The sequence below is a fragment of the Typopeltis vanoorti genome, chromosome 5, assembly GCF_054136105.1.
Source record: "Typopeltis vanoorti isolate ZY-2024b chromosome 5, IOZ_Tvanoo_1.0, whole genome shotgun sequence".
NCBI lineage: Eukaryota > Metazoa > Arthropoda > Arachnida > Uropygi > Thelyphonidae > Typopeltis > Typopeltis vanoorti.
In genome coordinates, this window is record NC_143553.1 from 140,618,953 (window position 1) to 140,640,961 (window position 22,009).

Genomic DNA, 22,009 nt, shown 5'->3' on the forward strand with positions numbered 1-22,009 from the left:
ACGTTTTATGACTTGAGAAAGGGGAACAAGGAGAATAACTTTTAACGATTCTTTTTCGCAGAATGTCAGCACATTATTCAATATTCTTTTGCAATAGCTACTGAAACGTTTAACAACAGAACTTGTTGACTGTACTGGATCCATCATACAAATTAATACTAAAAAAATAATACAAAAAAGCGACACCAAAAATCAAGCTACTACTAGTACAGCGACAGACAAGAAAGCATGTGATTTCACGTTGGCGACCAATTCGTACATCCTTCATTTCTTTCTCCCATTCAGCATGAATCGACTATTCTTGGCACAATGCCAAGCAGAGATCTACAAACGGTGGGTGTACTATAGTAACATCTTCACAATTGTTCAGAATACAAGAGTATACAGTGGATTTGAAATTGGAAGGGATTATCAGTTTTACGCATGATAAAAATGAGATGCATCTTCTTCCTTTCATGTTAGGCTCAATATCTTAGCACAGCCAAGCATCTGCTTCTCAGAAAAACTGATTATTGCTTATGATAGGAAAGTTAATCTTATCTGCATTGGCTGTTATGTCTGCAAATTGCACTTGTTCCACTGATGGTTTTGCCCGTTTTGAAGAATAAAAAAACCAGCAACTTCCATATGAGATTGGCTAACTCACCTTCAGATGAACAGCCCTGATAAAGATTCAACATGCCATAGATAGGATTCACACCAGGATCTTTCCCACCAAAGGGATTAACACTAACTGAGCTATGGAGGCATAAAAATTAAGTGAAGAGATTAAATCAATGGCAGAATTATATTAAAAATGAAGATTTTTAGGAAGGAACCTGACGTTAGCATTCAGGAATCCATGAGCTCAGCTAATCCCAAGTGGTTTGGTCACTTAGAGGAACAGATAGTAAAACAGGTGTTTGATGAAAAGATGGCAAGGAAAAGACCAAGAACAAGACCAAATTCTAGTGGATTGTTGCAATCAGAAATAGGAATTTTTTTTTGATATAATAAACCTTATGTTGGTGTCTCCCATCGATGAAATCTTGTAAACCTATCGTATACATCATTACAATAGGGTGAAGGGTTTTTTTACCATTTAAAAAAAAAAATTTTTTTGTATTAATTTATTTTTACTAGAGACATGAAACTTTTTCAAGTCAGTTCAGGACTCAAAAAAAAAATGTCTGGCTGTCTAACATCAGACAGTAAAATTTGTCTCCCACCAAAAGACAATCACAAATATCCATGCCCATGGCAGGATTTCAAGCAGCAACCTGTTGGTTGGAGAGCAGATATGTTAACAGATAGGCCAATGGCTGGCAAGCAGTACAGAACAAACTTGTTTGAAATTATTTAAGAGCATTTTTGTAGATAAGCTTACACACTGGTTACATGCAGCTTTTAATTTTTCAGGAAATGACAACATATACTAAAATAGTAATTATAAAAAAATTTTAATTATTACCTTTCTATATTTCGGCAATGTTACATTGCCATCATCTGGGATCACAAAAAAACAATATATGCATGCAGGCACTAACACTGAGCAAATGAGGCTGAATAAAGGCAACAGAAGTCAGACCAAGAGTCCTAAACAGTGCCCCCTATTGGGCTAAATTGGGTTGTCTTGATTGTTGGGCTGACGATCTTAAAATGCATGCTTCCCAAATTTGGGGCAGTCTAAAGCATCCAGATTTGTTGAGATTTGTAAAGTTTTTCAGAGCTGAGGCAGATTCAATGAATAGTCTTTCATACTATTAGCATATATATAATAGCTAATATATTAGCCAACTTAGATGTTTTGTTGTTCACAAATGTTTCTTTGTGAAACAATCAGCCAATATCCTTGTGGAGCTATTTCCTCCCAATATTACATACCTCCTATTTCATACTTTGTATTTGCTATGCTGTAATAGATTGGCCTTCTTCCAGCATATCCTGTAGTGGATGTCCAAAGCATGGTCAGCAAGTCCTGAGCAGCTACTGGTGGAATCAGATGTAGTCCTTGTGTTTGGATATCTTGCCTGTTTGGCCATAGTAGGGCAATTCACAACTGCAATGGACCTGGTATACTCCTGGAAGGTCCAGGAGATATCCCTGGTCTTTGGTGAGTGGATAAGAGATGCCAATTTCTTATGTGGTCTGTTACTGGTTGTAAGGTCATATTTCCTTAGGATTTTTGTTAATTTTTTGGACGTACCCAGGAGAATGGAAATAGATTTTAAGTAATCTCTGCTTTGAAGGGGAGGAGGTACATGGTTTTAATATTTTGGGGGATGCCATTGGCTAAGAAAGTGTTAAGGATATGATCAAGTTCAGTAGTTATGGCACTGTTATCCAAACTGATTAATTTTGCAGTTATATAGGGTTTTTATAATCCCATACTGGTGGAAGAGGGTGGACTGGTGTGCAATCAGAGTATCTAGGAATGGGAGATTGTTGTTGTTTTCCTTTACCAATGTAAACTGGATCCCAGAGTGTTGATTGTTTAGGTGTGTTAAGAAATTGTGGAGGGTATCCAGGCCATGGGACCAAATGGAGAACACATCATCGAGGTAGCATAGCTAGGCAGTGGGTTTATGTGGGGCAGAGTTTAAGGCTTTTCCCTTCAAAGGTCTCCAGAAAGAAGTTGGCCAGGAGTGGAGAGAGAGAGTGGAGAATCCATAGCTGTCCCCTCTATCTGTCTGTAAAATTTTCCTTGCCAAATGAAATAGCCCAAGTTCATGGTGAACTGAAATAGGGCTGAGATATCAAGAGGAAATATGGCTTGGATGAAGTCTAAGGTGTCTTCAAGTGGGACATTGGTGAATAAGGAGGAGATATCAAAATTGACCATTATGTCAATGTGTTGGAGTGCAAGGTTTTCTATACTGGCTTTAAAGTGGGCTGAGTTTATATATAAAATGGCAAAATTAATCAGTTTGGATAACAGTGCCCTAGCTACTGAACTTGGCCATATCCTTAACACTTTCTTAGCCAATGGCTACAACCCCCAAAAAATATTAAAACTATGAAACCACAGCCCCCCCCCCCAAAAAAAAGCAGAGATTATTCAAAATCTATTACCATACCATAATCGTGGGGACGTCCAAAAAATTAAAAAAATCCGAAGGAAATATCATCTTACAACCAGTTATAGACAACATAAGAAATTGGCATCTCTTATCTGCTCCACCAAAGACCAGCCAAATCCCCTGGACCTACCAAGAGTATACCAGGTTGCTTGCAGTTGCAAACTATCCTACTATGGCCAAACAGGCAGGACAGCCATTATCAGGATATCCGAACACAAGGACTACATCCGGTTCCACCAATACAGCCACTCAGGACTTGCTGACCATGCTTTGGACACCCACCATAGGATACACTAGAAGGAGGCCACTCTATTACATCATAGCAAATATAAGTAGGAAAAACTATTCATCGAATCTGCCTCAGCGCTGAAAAATTTTACGAATCTCAACAAATTTAGGTGCAGGAAACTGCCCTAAATTTGGGAAGCATACATTTTAAGATCATTAGCCCAACAGCCAAGACAACCCAATTTAGCCCACTGCGGTGCACCGTTTAGGAATCTAGGCCCAACTTCTGTTGCCTTTATTCAGCCTCATTTGCTCAGCGTTAGTACCTGAATGCATATATAATTGGTTTTTTTGTTATCCCTGATGATGGCAATGTAATATTGCAGAATTACAGGAAGATATTAAAGTATTTTTTATAATCAATATTCTAGTATACATTGTCATTTCCAGAAAAATTAAAAGTTATATTTAAGAGGATATGGTATGAAATTATATGAAATCTCGGAAAAAATAACTTTTTTTTTTTTCAATTTCTTTCTAGTGTTTAATCATTAATTCACTGCTGATTACTATTTTTATAAAGCATTTAAGGGAGAATACATAATAAATATGATGAGCAATATTGGAATGCTAAATCTTACTTTGCTTTCCGGGACAATATTGTGACTAATAAAGCTACTTTCAGAACGAGAGTCAACCTCTGCAGGCATTGGTCTTTGTTGACGAATACTATGTCTTGTTATAGGATTAGTTCCAAACAGGCGGCGCAAAGAAAAACGGCTAAAACTATGTTTACGAGATGTACCAGGAATTGCAGTTAGTCCTCCAGTAGAAGGGCCAGCCATTGCCATAATTCTTGCATGAAGTGATTGAGCCGAGGTTAGAGGTGGGCGAGAGAACCTCTCTTCAGTTTCAGCAAGCCAAGTTCTCTTCATATTCATTAACTGCAAAAGAAGAAGAAAAAAAACAGTTCATTCAAAAATTTTAAAATACACATATGATAAAAGCAGAATGCCAGTTTTTCTACGAAATTATATTTTGGGAGGCTTAATGCATGCTACCTGGGATGCACATGACTTCCAATATTTCATAATTGTTAAATATCAATGATTTGTTCCTTATGCATTTATATTCACGCTATAAATTTTCAGCAATAAAAACATGTGCTGGAGGGGCAGGGGTTCTTCATGGTATGAAACTTCACTAAGTTTCATACTGTGATGCACTTTACTTCTAATAGTTTAACAATATTAATCTTTGTTACTGCAATACACATAAATTTGATGAATATATGAAAAAAAAAAAAATCAAAAATACAGATCGCGCACAAACTTTGCTTACATTTGGATAAAGGATTAAACAAGAATAATTTAATTTAGATTTCATATATGTTAAAAATATGAATCTCATATCTCACTTACTAAAGAAGACTATAAATCTGAGGAAAGAGTTGGTTAAGGTAAATGGATATTGCTAGACTTTGCCAAGGGCATTTGATACTATACTGCAAATCGTATTAAACAAATTGGAGCAAATGGGGATGGCCATGAAAACAGCAATATGAATAAGGTGGTTGATGGATAGAAATCAAAGAGCAATAGATGTAGACAAATTAAGGAAAAGGTGAGCAATGATATACCACAGAGGTCCTGCTGTTAATTTTTTATATTAATGAGAATAATTGGGGAGAGAATGTTTCAGAACAGGAATATAAGTTGACATATAGTTAAATTAATATAACTTACATGAAAACTCATACTTAATGGCATAAAATTTTTGCCCAATGTTTCAGGCATCATGAAGAGAACATAAGAAATAAGAAGTCATTGTTGATGTCTGTTGATTGTTAGCACCTGTGTGTGTGTGAGAGAGAGACTTTCACTGTTGCATTTAAAACTTTCATATGATTTTTTTTTTCTTTTCAGTATGTATATTCCATTTTGCTCAGAACTGATATACATACAAATACATATAAACACAGAGGATTAGGGGGACAGGGATAATCACCACTCAGTTCTCATCAAAATAAAATCGAATATTATACTGAAAAGGAAAATGTATGAAAGTTTTAAAAAGAATCAGAGATGAGGAGCATTAAGAGGTGGCTAAACAAATTTACAATTATTACTGAAGAAAAAAATGAAAGCAAAATCAAGAAGCAACTTGTAAAGACTCAATAGCAAAATCTGAAGGAATGCCGACTGATCAGATAGGAAGGCATTTGGAGAAATTATTTACAAGGATATAAAAATAAATAAATAAATAAAATAAATCAGAATTTCATGGTTATATTCAAGAAGTTAAAGAGGCAATTCCTAGAAGAGCAGAGACACTGAAAGTTCCTAATGTAGGAATAAATGATTTAAGTGGACATTAGGAGAATGTAAGGGTGGACATCAAGAAGTTATTGAGGAGAGTAGAATATAACAGTATAGGGAAAGGTTGTTGCAATGTATGACGATGAGTTTAGACAGAGAGCTAGAATTATGAATGATATATGCTAGCAGAGCTGTGCAAGAAGGAAGGAGTGCAGTTTGTGGATATGTATTGGAGGGAAGAATGGAATTATACAGATGTGACAGACTGTATTTGAATGGTTTTGAGATAAGTGAAATGAAGAACCTGTTGCTAGATGTGCAGCATGTGATGCAAACAAGAGATCAGAAGAGGTGAAATGAAAGATCAGGAGAGTGGTAAGGAAGAAACTGAAGTGCTTAGCAACGGAAATAGTTGTACTAGTGTGAGAGATGAAGAGAGAACAGGAATGCAAGAGGAAGGGGAAAATGGGGGGGGGGGGTGCTTGGGTAGACAGGGAGGGTATGTTGTAAGTAGTAGTGAATGTATATATGTATGGGGATGATCAGCATAGGAATGGAATAGATCAGGATGTGAGTGGGGAAGTTGAGACTGAGCAGATATATAGGGTAAGTGAAGATAAAGGTGGTTAGGCAAGGGCAGGTGTGGCGTGGAAATCACAACCAACAAGGTGTTGAGTGCAGATAGTGCGAGTGAATTCAAGAGAAGGAATAACAGGTGGTGTGAGTGATTTGTGGCCTCTTTCGATGAGTCCCTGACTCTCTGGAGGTCTATTATAATAATTTCAGCTCAGTTTTTATTGAAGATGGCAAATTAAATTTGGAAATAGGAAGCATCATGTTAGATCATGTTTAATGGAGTATGAACAGCACTGGGAAAGGATTAACCAAGTTCTCCAATAACCTAACCACCACTCTGATGTACCAATTCTATAACTAGCTATTTTTGTTTTGGAGTCCGCTTTATGCAATGGAACTCTCTTTCCACTTTCTCCTAGTGCTGTATAAGAGTTGGGATTATAAACAATTTAGCCAGAAGGGTTGCCAATTCTCTTGCACATTTTTATAATATATGGACTGGTATCCCATGTCAATATTAACATTGAAGTTTTACAATATCCTAAGGATGTCCAATTCATCTATTTCTATTCTTGCATCAGGAAATGTCACATCTGTCCCTACAATATCTCTACCCAGATATTACATCCTTACAAAGTAATCACCAAGTAACTCATCTATTTTGTCTGCTTCTGTTAGTTGTCTATCATCAGCACTAAAAGTTATTCTTCAATAGCTGTTCTTCCTTTTCAAACCATATATGAGGGTGGTCTGAAAAGTTCTCGGCCTTGACCATAGATGGCAACACTATCGGCAAGATTTTTTTTTTTCCTAAGTTGGTACATCTATCATAAGCACCTATCATATGTGAAACTGCAAGTCATTCTATCAAGTAGTTTTGTTTTATACAGCTGTCTGAAGCAAAATTAAATTGATTATCAAATAAACTGAGTATCATGTGGCTATAAAATTCTTTGTAAAAGAAGGTTTAACGCCAAAAGAAACTCATTCAAAGTTCATAAAGGTTAATGGGCACTCTTCTCCTTCGTTTTCGACAATTAAGAAATGGGCTGCGAGTTTAAACGTAGCTGTACTAGCCTTGAAGATGATCCATGTGAAGGATGTCCAAAACGGGTAACAACACCAGAAATCATCGATCAAGTGCGTGATATGGTATTGGATGACCAGCGAGTCAAATTGCTGAGACTATAGGCATTCCCAAAGAATGTGTAGGATATATTTTGCATGAAGAATTGCATATGAAAAAGCTTTGCACAAGATGGGTTAAGCGCTTGCTCACACAGATCAAAAATGCACTTGCATGAAAATCTCTGAACAGTGCTTGGAATATTTTAAAAAGAATAAAACTAATTTTGTGCATCGATTTATTACTATGGATAAGGCTTGGATTCACCACTACCAACCAGAATCCAAACAATTACCTTGAATTAATTAACTACAATTAATTACCTTGAAAAGGGTAAAACAATAACAGGGGAATATTATTCCAATTTTTTAACCAGACTAGACAAAAAAATTCACGAGAAAAGAACCGGTTTGCAGAAGACAAAAATCATCTTTCATCGGGACAATGCACCTATTAAATTCTGTTTTAATCCTTTCTGAGTGCTGTACACATCCATAAAGCCTCAAACATACTAATGACATCAGATGACTTGAATCCAGTTAGAGTGGACAACTATGCTTGTAGTACTCCTAATAACAGCATTTCACGTGGTAGTGAGTTTGAAGCCATCTGGTGTGAGGTGGAATCTGACAAGATCAATTACATAGTGGGGTGTTGTTACAGACCTGGTGGATCGGTTGCTAGTGGTGAAGAAATGCACCACCAAACAGAAAAGATGAGCACGAAAAGAGTAATCATAATGGGAGACTTTAATTATCCAAATATTGATTGGGTAGCAGTAGAATCTCATGAGAATACTGAAAATGCATTTATTGAGCTGTTGAGGGACAACTGCCTCAAGCAACACGTGATACTCGAGGGCAAAGAGCATTAGATTTGATTATAGTGTCAGAGGGTGTTTCACTTAAAGATGTAATTATTCGGCCTCTGGTTGATGAGTGATCATGCAGCACTCACTTGGGAAGTGACTAAGTTTATGATTGTTCCATTCAGAAAAGGTTACATGCTGAACTACAAAGCAGGAAATTATGACCAACTGAGGAGTATACTGAGTTCAGTGGAATGCAATCGGTTGCTGGATGGAAAGCATATCGAGAGTGGGAAGCATTTAAACAACACTTGAATGATGCAATATCAGAATGTGTCCCGAGAGTTTGAAGAATAAATAGAGTAGGAGTCAAATGGATGTGTAATCTTATTAAGCAAGAGATTCATAAGAAAAGGATGACATGGAAGGAAAAATGTGTGCATAAGGATGATGACCGTTATGAATGTTATAAGCAGCAGGGTAGAATAGTAACAACTGTTATACAGAAAGCAAAGTTAGTATGAAAGAAACTGGCTCTGCATGCTAAAGACAATCCACAAGCATTCTATCAATATGCTGCAAGTACAAGAAAGAATGAATATGAAAGAATAACTCCTCTAAATGAAGATGGCGTAAGGGTTATAGATGCAGAAGAGGTCGTTCAATTAATGAATGCCCATTTTGTTAAAAGCTATCAACCTGGTGAGTTCACTGTTACCTCTTCACTAGATGAAGAAACTCAGATGTATGAGCAAGAGGTATTAGAGCTGCTGCACAAACTGAATAAGAATTCAGCAATAGGGACTAATGGGATATCTGCACAAGTGCTAAAAGAGTGTTCAGTTGAACTGGCTATTCCTTTGGCTAGGCTGTTTAATATGAGTCTCAGAACAGGTAAGATTCTGCAGGAATGTATGGTCATTCCATTGCACAAGGGTGGTGCAAAGACCGATATATCCAGTATCGACCAATTAGTATCTCTGGAGTGGTGGCGAAGATTTTGTAAAAATTAGTTAGGGCTTGCATTCAGAAATTGGTTGACAGTTAATCTCTCCTTTACAATGAGCAACATGGGTTTACTAAGGGAAGGTCATGTTTTAGCAACTTGCTCTCATTCTATAACCATGTTACCACTGAACTAGACAACGGGTATGGATACACCATACTTTTGGATTTTTATAAGGCTTTTGACAGAATACAGCATAGTAGACTGTTGCATAAATTTGAGAATATGAGTTTGGATATTAGCATGGATAAGAGGATGGCTGACTGACAGATATCAAAAAGTGGTACACGGGGGATGTGTGTCAGCAAGATTTAAGGTAACTAGTGATGTACCACAAGGATCAGTGCTTGGTCCACTGTTATTCAATCTATACATTAATGATATTTGAAAGGATTTGACAAGTGACACACAGTTATTTGCTGATGATGCAAAGATAGGTAGGGTAATCAGGAATGATGCTGATATGCAGTACTTGCAGAATGATTTGAATAGGCTGGAATTGAGGACATGGGAAAATGGGTGTCAGTAATTTAAAGTCATTCACTTTGGCATGATTAGATATCCAATGTCATATTATTTTAGTAGGATTAGGCTAGAAGAAACTGATGAGGCTAGAGATCTTGGGGTGTTAATAGATAGGAAGTTGAAGTTCAGGGGTCATGTGGCAAAGATTGCAAATACAACTCAAAAGATAATTGCAATGCTGAAAAACATTCACATGTAAAGATAAGGTTTTGTCCCTTTACAAGGCCTTGATAAGACCTCACTTGGACTATTGTGCGAAGGTCTGATCTCCTGGTTTCCATTGTGATTCTGATATATTGGAGAGAGTGAAAAGGAGAGTATCAGGATTGTGGAATACTGATTATGAAGACAGATTGAGAATTTGTGGAGTGCAGACACTAGCAAAGAGAAGAAAGATGGGTGATATGATTGAGACTCACAAACTTCTGAAAGGGTCATAGAGGATTTCAATTTAGGGAGGGCATCCTTGGAAGCTGAGAATGAAAGGCACTAAGAAGGGGGTGAGGACTAGATTTTTCTCTCATAGGGTGGTGTATGATTGGAATGCATTGCCATTGGATGTTGTGAGTGCAAGCAGTGTGAATGAATTCAAGAATAAGTATGATAGCTAGTGCATGTCAGAGGAGGCCTCCCCTAATGAGTTCCTGACTCCCTGTAGGGCTCTTTTTTTTTCTTTTAACTGTAATAACATTTTATTTATCATCATACAGGGTATTTACATATATACAATAAAGCATACTGTTACATTTTCTGTTCAGTACAAAATGTAGCGATTTTCTTTTTTTTAAATATAAATGTACATATATAAATTTTTTTTCAATATCATAGCTCATTATTATACAGCTATTTACATATACACAATTTTTTTAATTAAAATTATGTTTAATATTGTGATTACATATTTATAACATAAGATTAGCTATTTACAAGAGATTTAATTTTTTTTTTTTGTAACAATGAAATTCGTAGATTTTTTTTTCCCCTCTGTATACTGTATTAATAATAATAGTAATAAAAATACAGCATTTATTGATTTAACAATGAGTTATATTTATAATTTTGATTTTTTTTTTTAGCATATTTAAGCGCTGTGCTTAAATTTCAGTGCTGTAGTATATTTAACTACAGCACTGAAATGTGATATATGGGTTTGGATTTTTTTTATTTTATGATCTTGCATGAGATGTAATTTCTCAACTTTCATCCTCAAAGCTTATTTGAGGGTGACACCAGTTAGTTATTATTTATTGGTTTGTCTGTGGTGTAAGGAAGTTACGAAATCAAACCTATGTTTAATAGGTTTGATTTCCACTGCAGCCATTGATTGAGAAATTTGTGCATGCCATGAACACACACATACGATAACTTGGAGTGTCTTGATGCATCGCTGAACTGAAAGCTTGAACGAATAAATTGTGTTTCATTAAGTTTGTATGGCATTTTGGGTGCGTGTTTCTTGTTCATAGTATGTCCTTAGAGCTCTTTTCAGGCTATTGTAGTTTGTAAGGTTTCGGCATTCAAAAGGTAATTTGTTTATCATGTCTGGGATGTAGAAGTTTCATGTGGCCTTTCCGAAGTGACTATTGTATTTATATGTGATATAATTAGTGGTCTGAGGTCTTGTTATACAGTACGTATTTCTAACTGTCCTGTAGTTGGCATCGAAATGATATTTTAGCAAAGCTGCATACTGACATAAGTGTTTTGCTGTCAGTATTTTGTGTTCCGACATTGCAGTGTATATAAAGTTGTTATTGTCTCTTTGTTCCCAAAAGATCAGTTTTATCATTTTGTACTGTAATGACATTAATCTATTTAGTTTGTAGGGTGCATGGAAAGCATATGTTATTATAGCATATCTTAGTATATTTTGGCACAGTGCTTTGTATGTTAGTGTTTTTAGACGTGAGGGAACTGTCTTTTAACCTGTAGAGTTTGCCAGTTATTGTTCGGAGTTTCTTGTGTAGATGGTTTATGTGGCTATTCCAGTTCATATCTGCATTGAAGTAAATTCCATTGTATCGTATTGTTTCAACCTGAGTGATTGTAGTGGTTTTATTGTTCTGTGTGTTTTTCATGTTTATCAACTGGTCGAGTCAGTGGATTTCTGAATATCATTAATTTTGTCTTATCTGAGTTTAGGTGTATGGAGTTTTTGGTGAGACAGTCTATAAGCAGATTTATGTCATGTTGCATATTTGTTTGGGCTATGCGTGCGTTATTATGGATGGATATTATAGCTGTATCGTCTGTGTATTGGAAGATCTTACCTTTGAGAGGTAACTGATTAATATCATGCGTGTAAATGTTGAATAGAGTTGGTGAGAGTACAGCTCCCTGTGGCACTCCATAGGTTACTGATAGCTCTCTACTTCGGTTTGACCCAATACGTGTGATATGCTTTTAATTTTTAAAGGTAGTTTGTAAACCATCTGTGCAGAGGCCCATCTATTTGAACATGCCTCAGCATTTCTAACAAGGTTTGATGTGTGAGTGTATCAAATGCTTTAGTTAAATCAATAAAGACTACCACGACAATTTTGTTTTTGTCTAAGGTGGTATTAATTACGTCTGTAAAGTCTTCGAAGAGAGATGTTGTTCCATTATTTTTCTGAAAACCATACTGTGTTTTGGGGATAACATGAAAGTTCTCTGTATATGCTGCGAGTTTCTTTAGTATGATCCACTCCATAATTTGATTGATAATTGGTAATGTTGCTATGGGTCTGTAATTGCTGATTAAATTTCTTTTTCATCAATAACACTGGTATAATTCCTCAGATAAGCCTGTAACAATAACCAATGTTTTCGGATGCTTCTGATGTTAATATGCAAGATTGAGAGTCCTCTCGCTTGTACTGTGTGTTGTTTCCATGCCTCAAGTGAGTCAAAAGTACAATTGCTGATGTATTCTGGTGTAATTACATCTATCTGATGGTTCACATTCATTTTTATTGTGTTGAGGTCTTCTTTTTGAACTAATTTGGAGTCTTTTGTTTCACTCTGGCAGCCTATCCATGTTCTTCCGAGCTTTTTCCTTGTATAGACTTTAAAGTTTGCGACTTTCTCAAGAATATCTTGCCGTCTGTGTTCCACAAAAATTGATAATTTTTTTCTGTTTTTGCTTTTCTTGCTTGGTACAACAGATTCTGATTGAATGGTGTTAAAAACTCAGAAAGATTGGTGTGTTGTCTTGGGATGCATTTAAGTCCTTGAGAACTGTTTTTTTCAGTCTGCTAGCTTTTATGAGATTGTCCCTTGTGGACTTGCTCAGACGAACTATGACTGTTAATAATAATAATATAGAAAGGTTTTTTTTTTTACTGCAAAAAAATAATAATAATAATTAAAGATTACAGAGATTCTGCAGGATGATTTAAACAGGCCAGGTGTAGGCAGGAATAATAGTTGCATCATTGCATTTTGACACATTTGGTTTGAAGTGAAAAATTGAGGTGAGAATATTTCAGAAGTGGACAAAAATAGCTTAAAGAATAACTTGAATGTTATGTTAAAAAACACAGGGATATAGAGATAATCTCCTTATAAGGCTTTGATACAACTATATATGTACTACTGTACTATTCATGCTAATTTGCATTCACAAATTAGCATGAGAACAGGTTAAGTAATTATTATGGTGATTTCAACTATGAGGACATAGATTAGGAGGAGGAGGAATAGTCATAGGCAGGGAAGGAAATGGAATTTATACAGCTGCTGAAAGATAATCATCTGAGGCAGCATGTAATGGGAGGGGTCCTGAGGTTTGGGAGTGCTGGATCTGATCATAGCAGAGAACTTAACGCTAACCAATCTAGCTATGCTGCTTCTGCTTGGAGAAAGTGATCATGTAGTCTTGACCTGAGAGATTGCGAGACATGCAGAATTTTCTGTTAAGAAGGGATACATGTGAAATTATAAGGAAAGTGATTGTGATAAGCTGAGGAGTCAGCTTTCAACAGTGCCATGGCAAAAGAATTTGGAGGGGAGATATGTTGCTGGTGCATGGGAGATGGTCAAGGCGTGTTTGAAGAAAGCAGTATCAGAATGTGTAACCAGAGTCAGAAGGATTAATCAAGTAGAAGTTAGATGGATAATAAGTTTCATTAAACGAGACACAAATAAGACACAAAGAAAAGGTTGTGGAGTGATTATAAAGAAAAAGGTGATCAGCATGCCCATGAGCAGTACAAGGCACCAGCAAGAAGGGTGATGACAATTATGAGAGAAAACTACCTGATGAGGCCAGAAGAAATCCTAGGGATCTTTTGCTATGTGGCAAGTAAAAGGAGGTGTGACTATGGAAGGATGACTTTAAAAAAGTGCTAATGGTGGGGAGATAACAGACCCAAACCAAATAGTTGAATTAGTGAGTGAGCATTTTGCAGGGGTATACCACACGTGGTGACATTGAAATGTCAGATGTGACATTGACTGATAAAAGAATAAAAGCTGAAGAAATACAGGTGCTTAAAATATTGCAGAACCTCAACATAAACACACCCATGGGATTAGATGGCATATCAGCCTGCATATTACGAGAATATGCAAGATAATTATCAGCTCCTCTGACAAAGCTGTTTATAATTTAAGCCTTTTAATTTAAGTGTTGGGAAGGTACAAATGGAGTAGAAAGAGTACAAAATAGTCTCATTGCATAAAGAAGGCTCCAAGACAGAAGTAACAAATTATAGGCCAATCAGCATCTCAGGAGTGGTGGTTAAGATAGTGGAGAAATTGGTAAAACACAATTCAGGACTGGGTGGATAGAAATATTATACTCTATAAGGGACAACACAGATTTGTGAAGTCTTAGTAATTTGCTTATTTTTTATAATACAGTGACAAAGGAGCTGGATAAAGGAAATAGCCGAATTCATAAGTTTTGGTAGTTTAGCAGTTCTTTAGAAAGTTCAGGTATTGAGACTATATTTTTTTTAGATAATGAGTTTAATTAAAAATAATAATAATAAATAAATAAATACCATTATTGGTGACTTGAATTTTCCAAACATTGATTGGGTAGAAGAAAAATCTCATGATAAGAAAGAAGAGGAATTTATTGAATGCGAGACAACTTTCTCAAGCAGCATTGAAAGAAGGAACCCAAGGTCAAAGAGTGTTGGATTTGCTTTTGCTCATAGCATCAGAAGGGGGTCAGTTAATGAGTGCTCACTTCGCTAAGATATATCAACCAGGTGTATGTAACATGGTGCACAGTGCTACTGCTACATTGGATGAAGAGTTAGAGGCTCATGAAAATGAGGTTGAAGAGCTGTTGCATAACTTGGATAAGAATTTGTCTATTAAGGACAGAGATGGAATATTGGCCCGTCTGGCAAGGCCTTTCACATGTTTGTATAACTTGAGTCTCAGCTCAGGAATGATACCACAGGAATGTATGATAGTTCTATTGTATGAGTGCAAAAACTGATGTGTTTAACTATTGACCTATCAGTATCTCTGGTCTCGTAGTGAAGATTTTAGAGAAGCTGATAAGAACTTGCATACAGAAATGGGTAAACAAAAATGCTGTACTCTTCACAAGGAGCAACATAGGTCTACAACCACTCCCAGATCTCTCATCCCCTCTACCTCCTTTTAAAGTTTCCCCACCAAGTATATACTTTGCATTTCATCGCTGCTTACCAAATTTCAAAACCCTACACTTTGCAACATTGAACTAACTGTTCCACTTACCCGCCTATTCATGCAATCTATTCAAGTCCTCCTGTAAGGCCACAACATCTGCTCGACTCTGCACTGCTCTTCCCAATCTTGCTCATCCACATATCACTAGTTAAACCCATCTCAATATCATTAATACACAAATTGAACAACAACGATCCCAAAAAACTGACCCTTGTGACACACCACTGTCCCGAAAGAGGAAGGTCACTTCCTCTTTCGGGATACTGCACCACCATATACAACTTTCTGATACCTATCTGACAGCTAAGTATCATCTTTCCCGTCCAAAGTATTTGTCACCTTCTTATAGTACATAAGTTAGTAAAACATAATCTCTATTTAACAAACTCATGCTGATAACCACAGAGAATACTGCTGTTATCAACCCATTTCTGTATCCTACTTCTCATCAATCTCTCTAGTACCCCCAGATTTACAGATTGGCCCATAATTTGTAGCCACCAACCTTATTGCACCCTTTCCACTTCCTTGGAAGTTGTGCTGTTATAAGACTCTTAATTAAACAGGATTGATTTTCTAGAGTTTCTATTATTGCAGAAGTTTTGATACCGTCAAAGCCATTTTTCATAATCTATAAATGCTAAACAGAGAGGTTTTGGATATTCTTCTGTTATTTCCATGATTTGCCTTAATGCATGTATATGGTTGATTGTACTATATCCTTTTCAGAATCCAGCCTACTCTACTGGTTGTTTTAAATCCAGAATAGGTGTTATTCTGTTAGTTATTGTTTTGTAACTATTTCATATAGAACTAAAAATAAGCTAATTGGTCTGTAATTTTTGGCTTCTTCTTTATCTCCTTTTTTATAAATTAATGTTAATATTGCATTATTCCAGATTGTAGGTGTTTTCCCTTTATTAATACATAAGTTAAGGTTTGCTAGATGTTTAATTGTTCACCAGCAATCTTTATTAACGTCAATTTGGATTTCGTCTTCTCCTGGAGCTTTTCTTGGTATATAGCTTCATGTATTTCTTTATAGGTTATTGGTAGTTCAAAATTATCATCAGTAGTAGAGTTACTTCTATTATTCTGTATGGTTTTATCTGATTCATCTTTATAAAGATCTTTGTAAAATTCTTTGTCTTTTGATAATTCCTTTTGGATTTCTTGTTACTGTACTATTTCCTTTTTTCTTTTTTAATTGTAAATAAGTGTTTCCAATCATCAGGCTTCTTCTCAGAATTTTCATATTTTTGTTATTTTCTATTATTTGTTTGATTTTCCTAGTGTTATAAGTTCTGATTTCATATCTTACTCTTCTCCTTATAGTTTTGCATAATTCTGAGTATGATATTTTTGCAATAGTTTTAAATTTGTTTAATATCTCTTCTCTTTTTTATAATGTTTATGGTTTCCTGTGAAAGTTTTTTTTTTTTGTTCTTTGCTTATGCACTTATAATTTAAAAAAAAAAAAAATCCTTAGCCCACCCATAGTTCAATTGTACTATAGAAAAAACTTTTGTGGATGGGAGTTACATAAAAATGTGTGTGTGAATGAATGAACAAACAAGCACAAGATAAAGGCAGTTTTGTAAAAGAAAGATTATTATTATATTATTATTATTATTAAGAGAGACCTCCAGGAAGTCAGGGACTCATCAAAGGAGGCCACATACTACACACCCCCAGCTATCATACTTATTCTTGAATTCATTCACACTGCTTGCACTCACAACATCCAATAGCAATCCATTCCAATCATGCACCACCCTATGAGAGAAAAATCTAGTCCTCATCTCCTTCTTAGCAGCCTCCATTCTCAGCTTCCAAGGATGCCTTCTCGTCTTGTCCCCACCCTCCATAAATTTAAAATTTTTATCAGTTGAAATTCTGTATGCCCTTTCAGAAGTTTGCAAGTTTCAATCATATCTCACCTCTTTCTCCTGTCTGCAGTCTATCAATTCTTCAATCTGTCTTCATACTGCATTTCTTCATTTAGTGAAGAGGTAACAGTGAGCTCAATATTGCGTGCACCAGGTCGATAGTTTTAAACAAAATGGGCACTCATTAGCTGAACAACCTCTTCTGCATCTATAACCCTCAACGCCATCTGTATTTAGAAGAGTTATTCTTTCATATTCATTCTTTCTTTTACTTGCAGCATATCGATAAAATTCTTGTGGGTTGTCTTTAGCACGCAGAGCCAGTTTCTTTTCATACTCAGACTTTGCTTTCCATACAACAGTTGTGACTATTCTAGCCTGCTACTTATAATATTCATAATGGACGTCATCCTCATGCACACAGTTTTCCTTCCACATCGTCCTTTTCTTATGAATCTCTTGCTTAATAAGATTACACATCTATTTGACTAATTCTCTATTTATTCCTCAAATGCTGGGGGACACATTCTGATATTGCATCATTCAAGTGTTGTTTAAATGCTTCCCATGCACTCTCTATATTCTTTCCATTCAGCAACCGATCCCATTCCACTGAACTCAGTATATTCCTCAGTTGGTCATAATTTCCTGCTTTGTAGTTCAACATGTAACATTTTCTGATGGAACATTCATAAACTTAGTCACTTTCCAAGTGAGTACTGCATGATCACTGTCGTCAACCGGAGGCAGAATAATTACATCTTTAAGTGAAACACCCTCTGACACTATAATCAAATCCAATGCTCTTTGCCCTCGAGTTCCTTCTGTCACATGTTGCTCGAGTAAGTTGTCCCTCAACAGCTCAATAAATGCATTTTCAGTATTCTCGTGAGATTCTACTGCTACCCAATCAATATTTGGATAATTAAAGTCTCCCATTATGATTACTCTTTTCGCGCTCATCTTTTCTATTTGGTGGTGCATTTCTTCACCACTAGCAACCGATCTACCAGGTCTGTAACAACACCCCACTATGTAATTAGTCTTGTTAGATTCCACCTCACACCAGATGGCTTCAAACTCACTGCCACATGAAATATTGTTAGTAGTATTACTACAATCATAGGTCTCACCTCTAACTGGATTCAAGTCAAGTTTGCCAGCTTGATTGTTCGAGTGGTTAGCGTATCCGCTCTCCAGCCAAAAGGCTGCAGATTCGAATCCCGCCGTGGGCATGGATGTTTGTGCTTGTCTGTGGAAATGCTATAATAAATTTAGTTTAATCCTTTATCCAAGTGTGAGCAAACAAAGTCTGCACCTGAAAGTATCTTCAGGACTGGGGTAAGGTGGTAACAACACCGGGCAACTCGTTGCAAAGGTGGACCAAGCTAACATCACTCCTATCTCAGTATCTCCCATAATGCAAAACACATCTCCTTGCAGATATGTATAATGTTATGTATTAAGGGAAGGGTCACTACCCAGATTACTACTTTCGACCTTTATTGAGGTCTCTTCAGTAGGAGCCAGGCCCAAGTGGAGATACCAGGCAGAAGCATTAGCAAGGTCATCTCTACCTATAGGAGCTGCCAAACAGTGTTCCACCCTTTTATTAAATTACTCTGGATTTAGAGAAAGATGTTGAAAATTTATTTTTCACTTGGTTAGACTATAATAAATTCAGTTTAATCCTTTATCCAAGTGTGAGCAAACAAAGTCTGCGCCTAAAAGTATCTTCAGGACTGGGGAAAGGTGGTACTGTAAATGTGAGGTGTTTTTAATCTATTTTGATATCCTTTATTTTATTTCTTTATATCTCTTATTACTCTCTAATCTATTTCTTTTCTCTCTCTCTTTTATCTTATCGTCAATTCCCAAATCTTTAATCTTGTCTCTGTTCCCTTATACACCTCTATTAACTTTAAACTAATATCCTCCTGTTCCTTATTTTTACCTCCAGTATTCCTATTTGTATTATACCAAGGATCTCTAGATATTTATTTGAATTAGTGACTGTGCCTCAGGAAATCCTTTTATGGCATTAAATATTACTACTTTCGGCAGATATCATTCCTTACTCTTATATACAGTCATGGCTATCCCTTTATCTAATTCTCGTATTAATTATCTATCTTCCCCGCACTCAAGCTCAGTTGTTTTTTTTAGAACAGTGCATCAAAGAACTAAAATATCAGGCAACACTATTAATATTTAAACAACAAAATTTTACACTGCATTTTCAATAATAAAAAGAAACATCACAATTCAAATATGCATAAATAGACTAGTTAAGTTTCTACATTTTCTCACACAAATCATATCACATATTTAACTAATTTTCTTAATATCACATAAATCATTTATACTGAGCAATGGTACTTATTACTTAAATGTTAACTCTTACTCATCGAACACATAAACAATACTTTTTACACACGATTGCTCTTTCCTTTCTATACTGGGAATATTCTATAGGCAAATTTCACCAATTCAGCAAACAGTTATACTATGACTTAATTCAAACTACAAATTCCTGACACTTAATTACTTTATAATCTTTAACTGTTAGATATGCCTATTTAGATCAGCCTCTACTTATAGTCCATTAATAAGTGTTCTCTTAAAAGCTCAAGGAAATTTAACAAACGGGTCAACTCACTTTATAGCTGCTACCCTCTGTGTACTTGGCTTCGAACTGGACTTCCATTCCGTGTCAGCTTTTTCAATCCCTCTTTATGCCGGCAATAGGTCTACTGATGTTTCTAGGATACTCTGTCCTGCTGCACTTTGGGCGAAGATTATCAGCTTATGGAATGCTTGCATGCGTGTTGGATTAAAGGAGCAATTTCTTCCCTCTGACAACAGCTCCCGGCGAAGACTCGTCAATTCTCATCAACTATCAGTTTTGCCTGGCAGATCAGCTCCTCGTCATCTTTCTTTCATATCACAGGCATGATTTCTCCTGAAGTCGTGTACTCAATGGCCTACATCTGCTGGACAACCGTCGGCGACTTCTCGATCATGACCTCTGGATCACTGACGAAAATTTCTTGAACCGATGATGCGATCTTTTCGCCCACGCCTTTTATTTGGTCACTTCCGAATCCTTGTGAGGAGATATGTGAACCCCGAACATTTCGGCGAAATCCCTCAATCCTTTTCTTTGACTGACCCTTCCTTTGTTTTTCTCCTACACTCCATAAATCCTATTCGTTCTGGCAGCGGACATTCGTTTGAAGCTTTTGTCGGTCCACCTAGCACTGACCTTGAACTTCCCATGTAGAACATGCACAAAGTTTGACGTCTTTACAAAGCTCTAAAATTATATTGTTTACTAATGGCAAGGTATTGCCTTAATACTACACCTTCTAGAATATATTCCCTTATTTGGCATAGAGCAATATACAAATTCCCATTGAGATTATTTACATATAACATATATCTATTTACAAGTCACAGGTCTTACTGGGCTCGACCTTCGTAAACTTTATGTGAAAACATTTGGACTTTTAGAGCTACATAAATATTTGTACAGTACAACACCGGGCAACTTGTTGCAAAGGTGGAGCAAGTTAACATCACTCCTATCTCAGAATCTCCCATAATGCAAAACACATCTCCTTGCGGATATGTATAATATTATGCATTAAGGGAAGGGCCACTAGCCAGACTAGTTTCGACCTTTATTGAGGTCTCTTCATAGCAAGGTCATCTCCATTCCAGGCCCAAGTGGAGATGACCTTGCTAATGCTTCTGCCTTGTATCTCCACTTGGGCCTGTCTCCCACTGAAGAGACCTCAATAAAGGTCGAAACTAGTCTGGGTAGTGGCCCTTCCCTTAATGCATAATATTATACATATCAGCAAGGAGATATGTTTTGCATTATGGAATATACTGAGATAGGAGTGATGTTAGCTTGCTCCACCTTTGCAATGAGTTGCCCGGTGTTGTACCACCTTACCCCAGTCCTGAAGATACTTTTAGGTGCAGACTTTGTTTGCACACACTTGGATAAAGGATTAAACTAAATTTATCATAGTCTAACCAAGTGAAAAATAAACTTTCAACATCTTTCTCTAAATCCAGAGTAATTTAATAAAAAGGTTGCACACTGTTTGGCAACTCCTACAGGTAAAGATGACCGTGCTAATGCTTCTGCCTGGTATCTCCACTTGGGTCTGGCTCCCACTGAAGAGACCTCAATAAAGGTTGAAACTAGTCTGGGTAGTGGCCCTTCCCTTAATGCATAACATTATACATATCCACAAGGAGATGTGTTTTGCATTATGGAAAATACTGAGATTAGGAGTGATGTTAGCTTGCTCCACCTATGCAAAGAGTTTCCCAGTGTTGTACCACCTTACCCCAGGTCCTGAAGATACTTTCAGGCACAAACTTTGTTTGCTCACACTTGGATAAAGGATTAAACTAAATTTATTATAGTCTAACCAAGTGAAAAATAAACTGTGGAAATACTAGTGGTGGTGGTGATTGGCAGTAGATGGCGTTGGTGTAGTTGCAGTCAGTTGGTGGATTGAGTGGTTGAGACAGAGTGTATAGAGCCGGTGCCCTCCCTCAATGAGTCTTTGGACTCCCTGGAGGTGTCAAATAATAATAATATTAATTATTATTACGGATATCTCCAAGGTGTCAGTGGACTCATCGCGAGAAACCCAAACTAGCAAAACAATATCTATCATATCTCTTCTTGAATTCATTTACAGACTAATAACTCACAACTTAGTCCCTATCCAACAATGCATTCCACTCATTCACCACCCTCCAGGCAAAAAACCCCGTTCTCACACCCTTCTTAACC

General features: G+C 36.5%; 1 protein-coding gene across 1 annotated transcript in view; it reads right to left on the reverse strand.

The window, feature by feature from the left end:
• LOC150106877 (E3 ubiquitin-protein ligase RNF19B-like) overlaps nt 1-22,009 on the reverse strand; it is a 328,715-nt gene that overhangs the window by 258,621 nt on the left and 48,085 nt on the right. The window contains exon 2 of the mRNA XM_090392786.1: nt 3,929-4,231. Within this exon, the coding sequence (XP_090248912.1) occupies nt 3,929-4,228 (300 nt within the window). The 5' untranslated portion in view covers nt 4,229-4,231. The remainder of the gene's footprint in view (nt 1-3,928; nt 4,232-22,009) is intronic.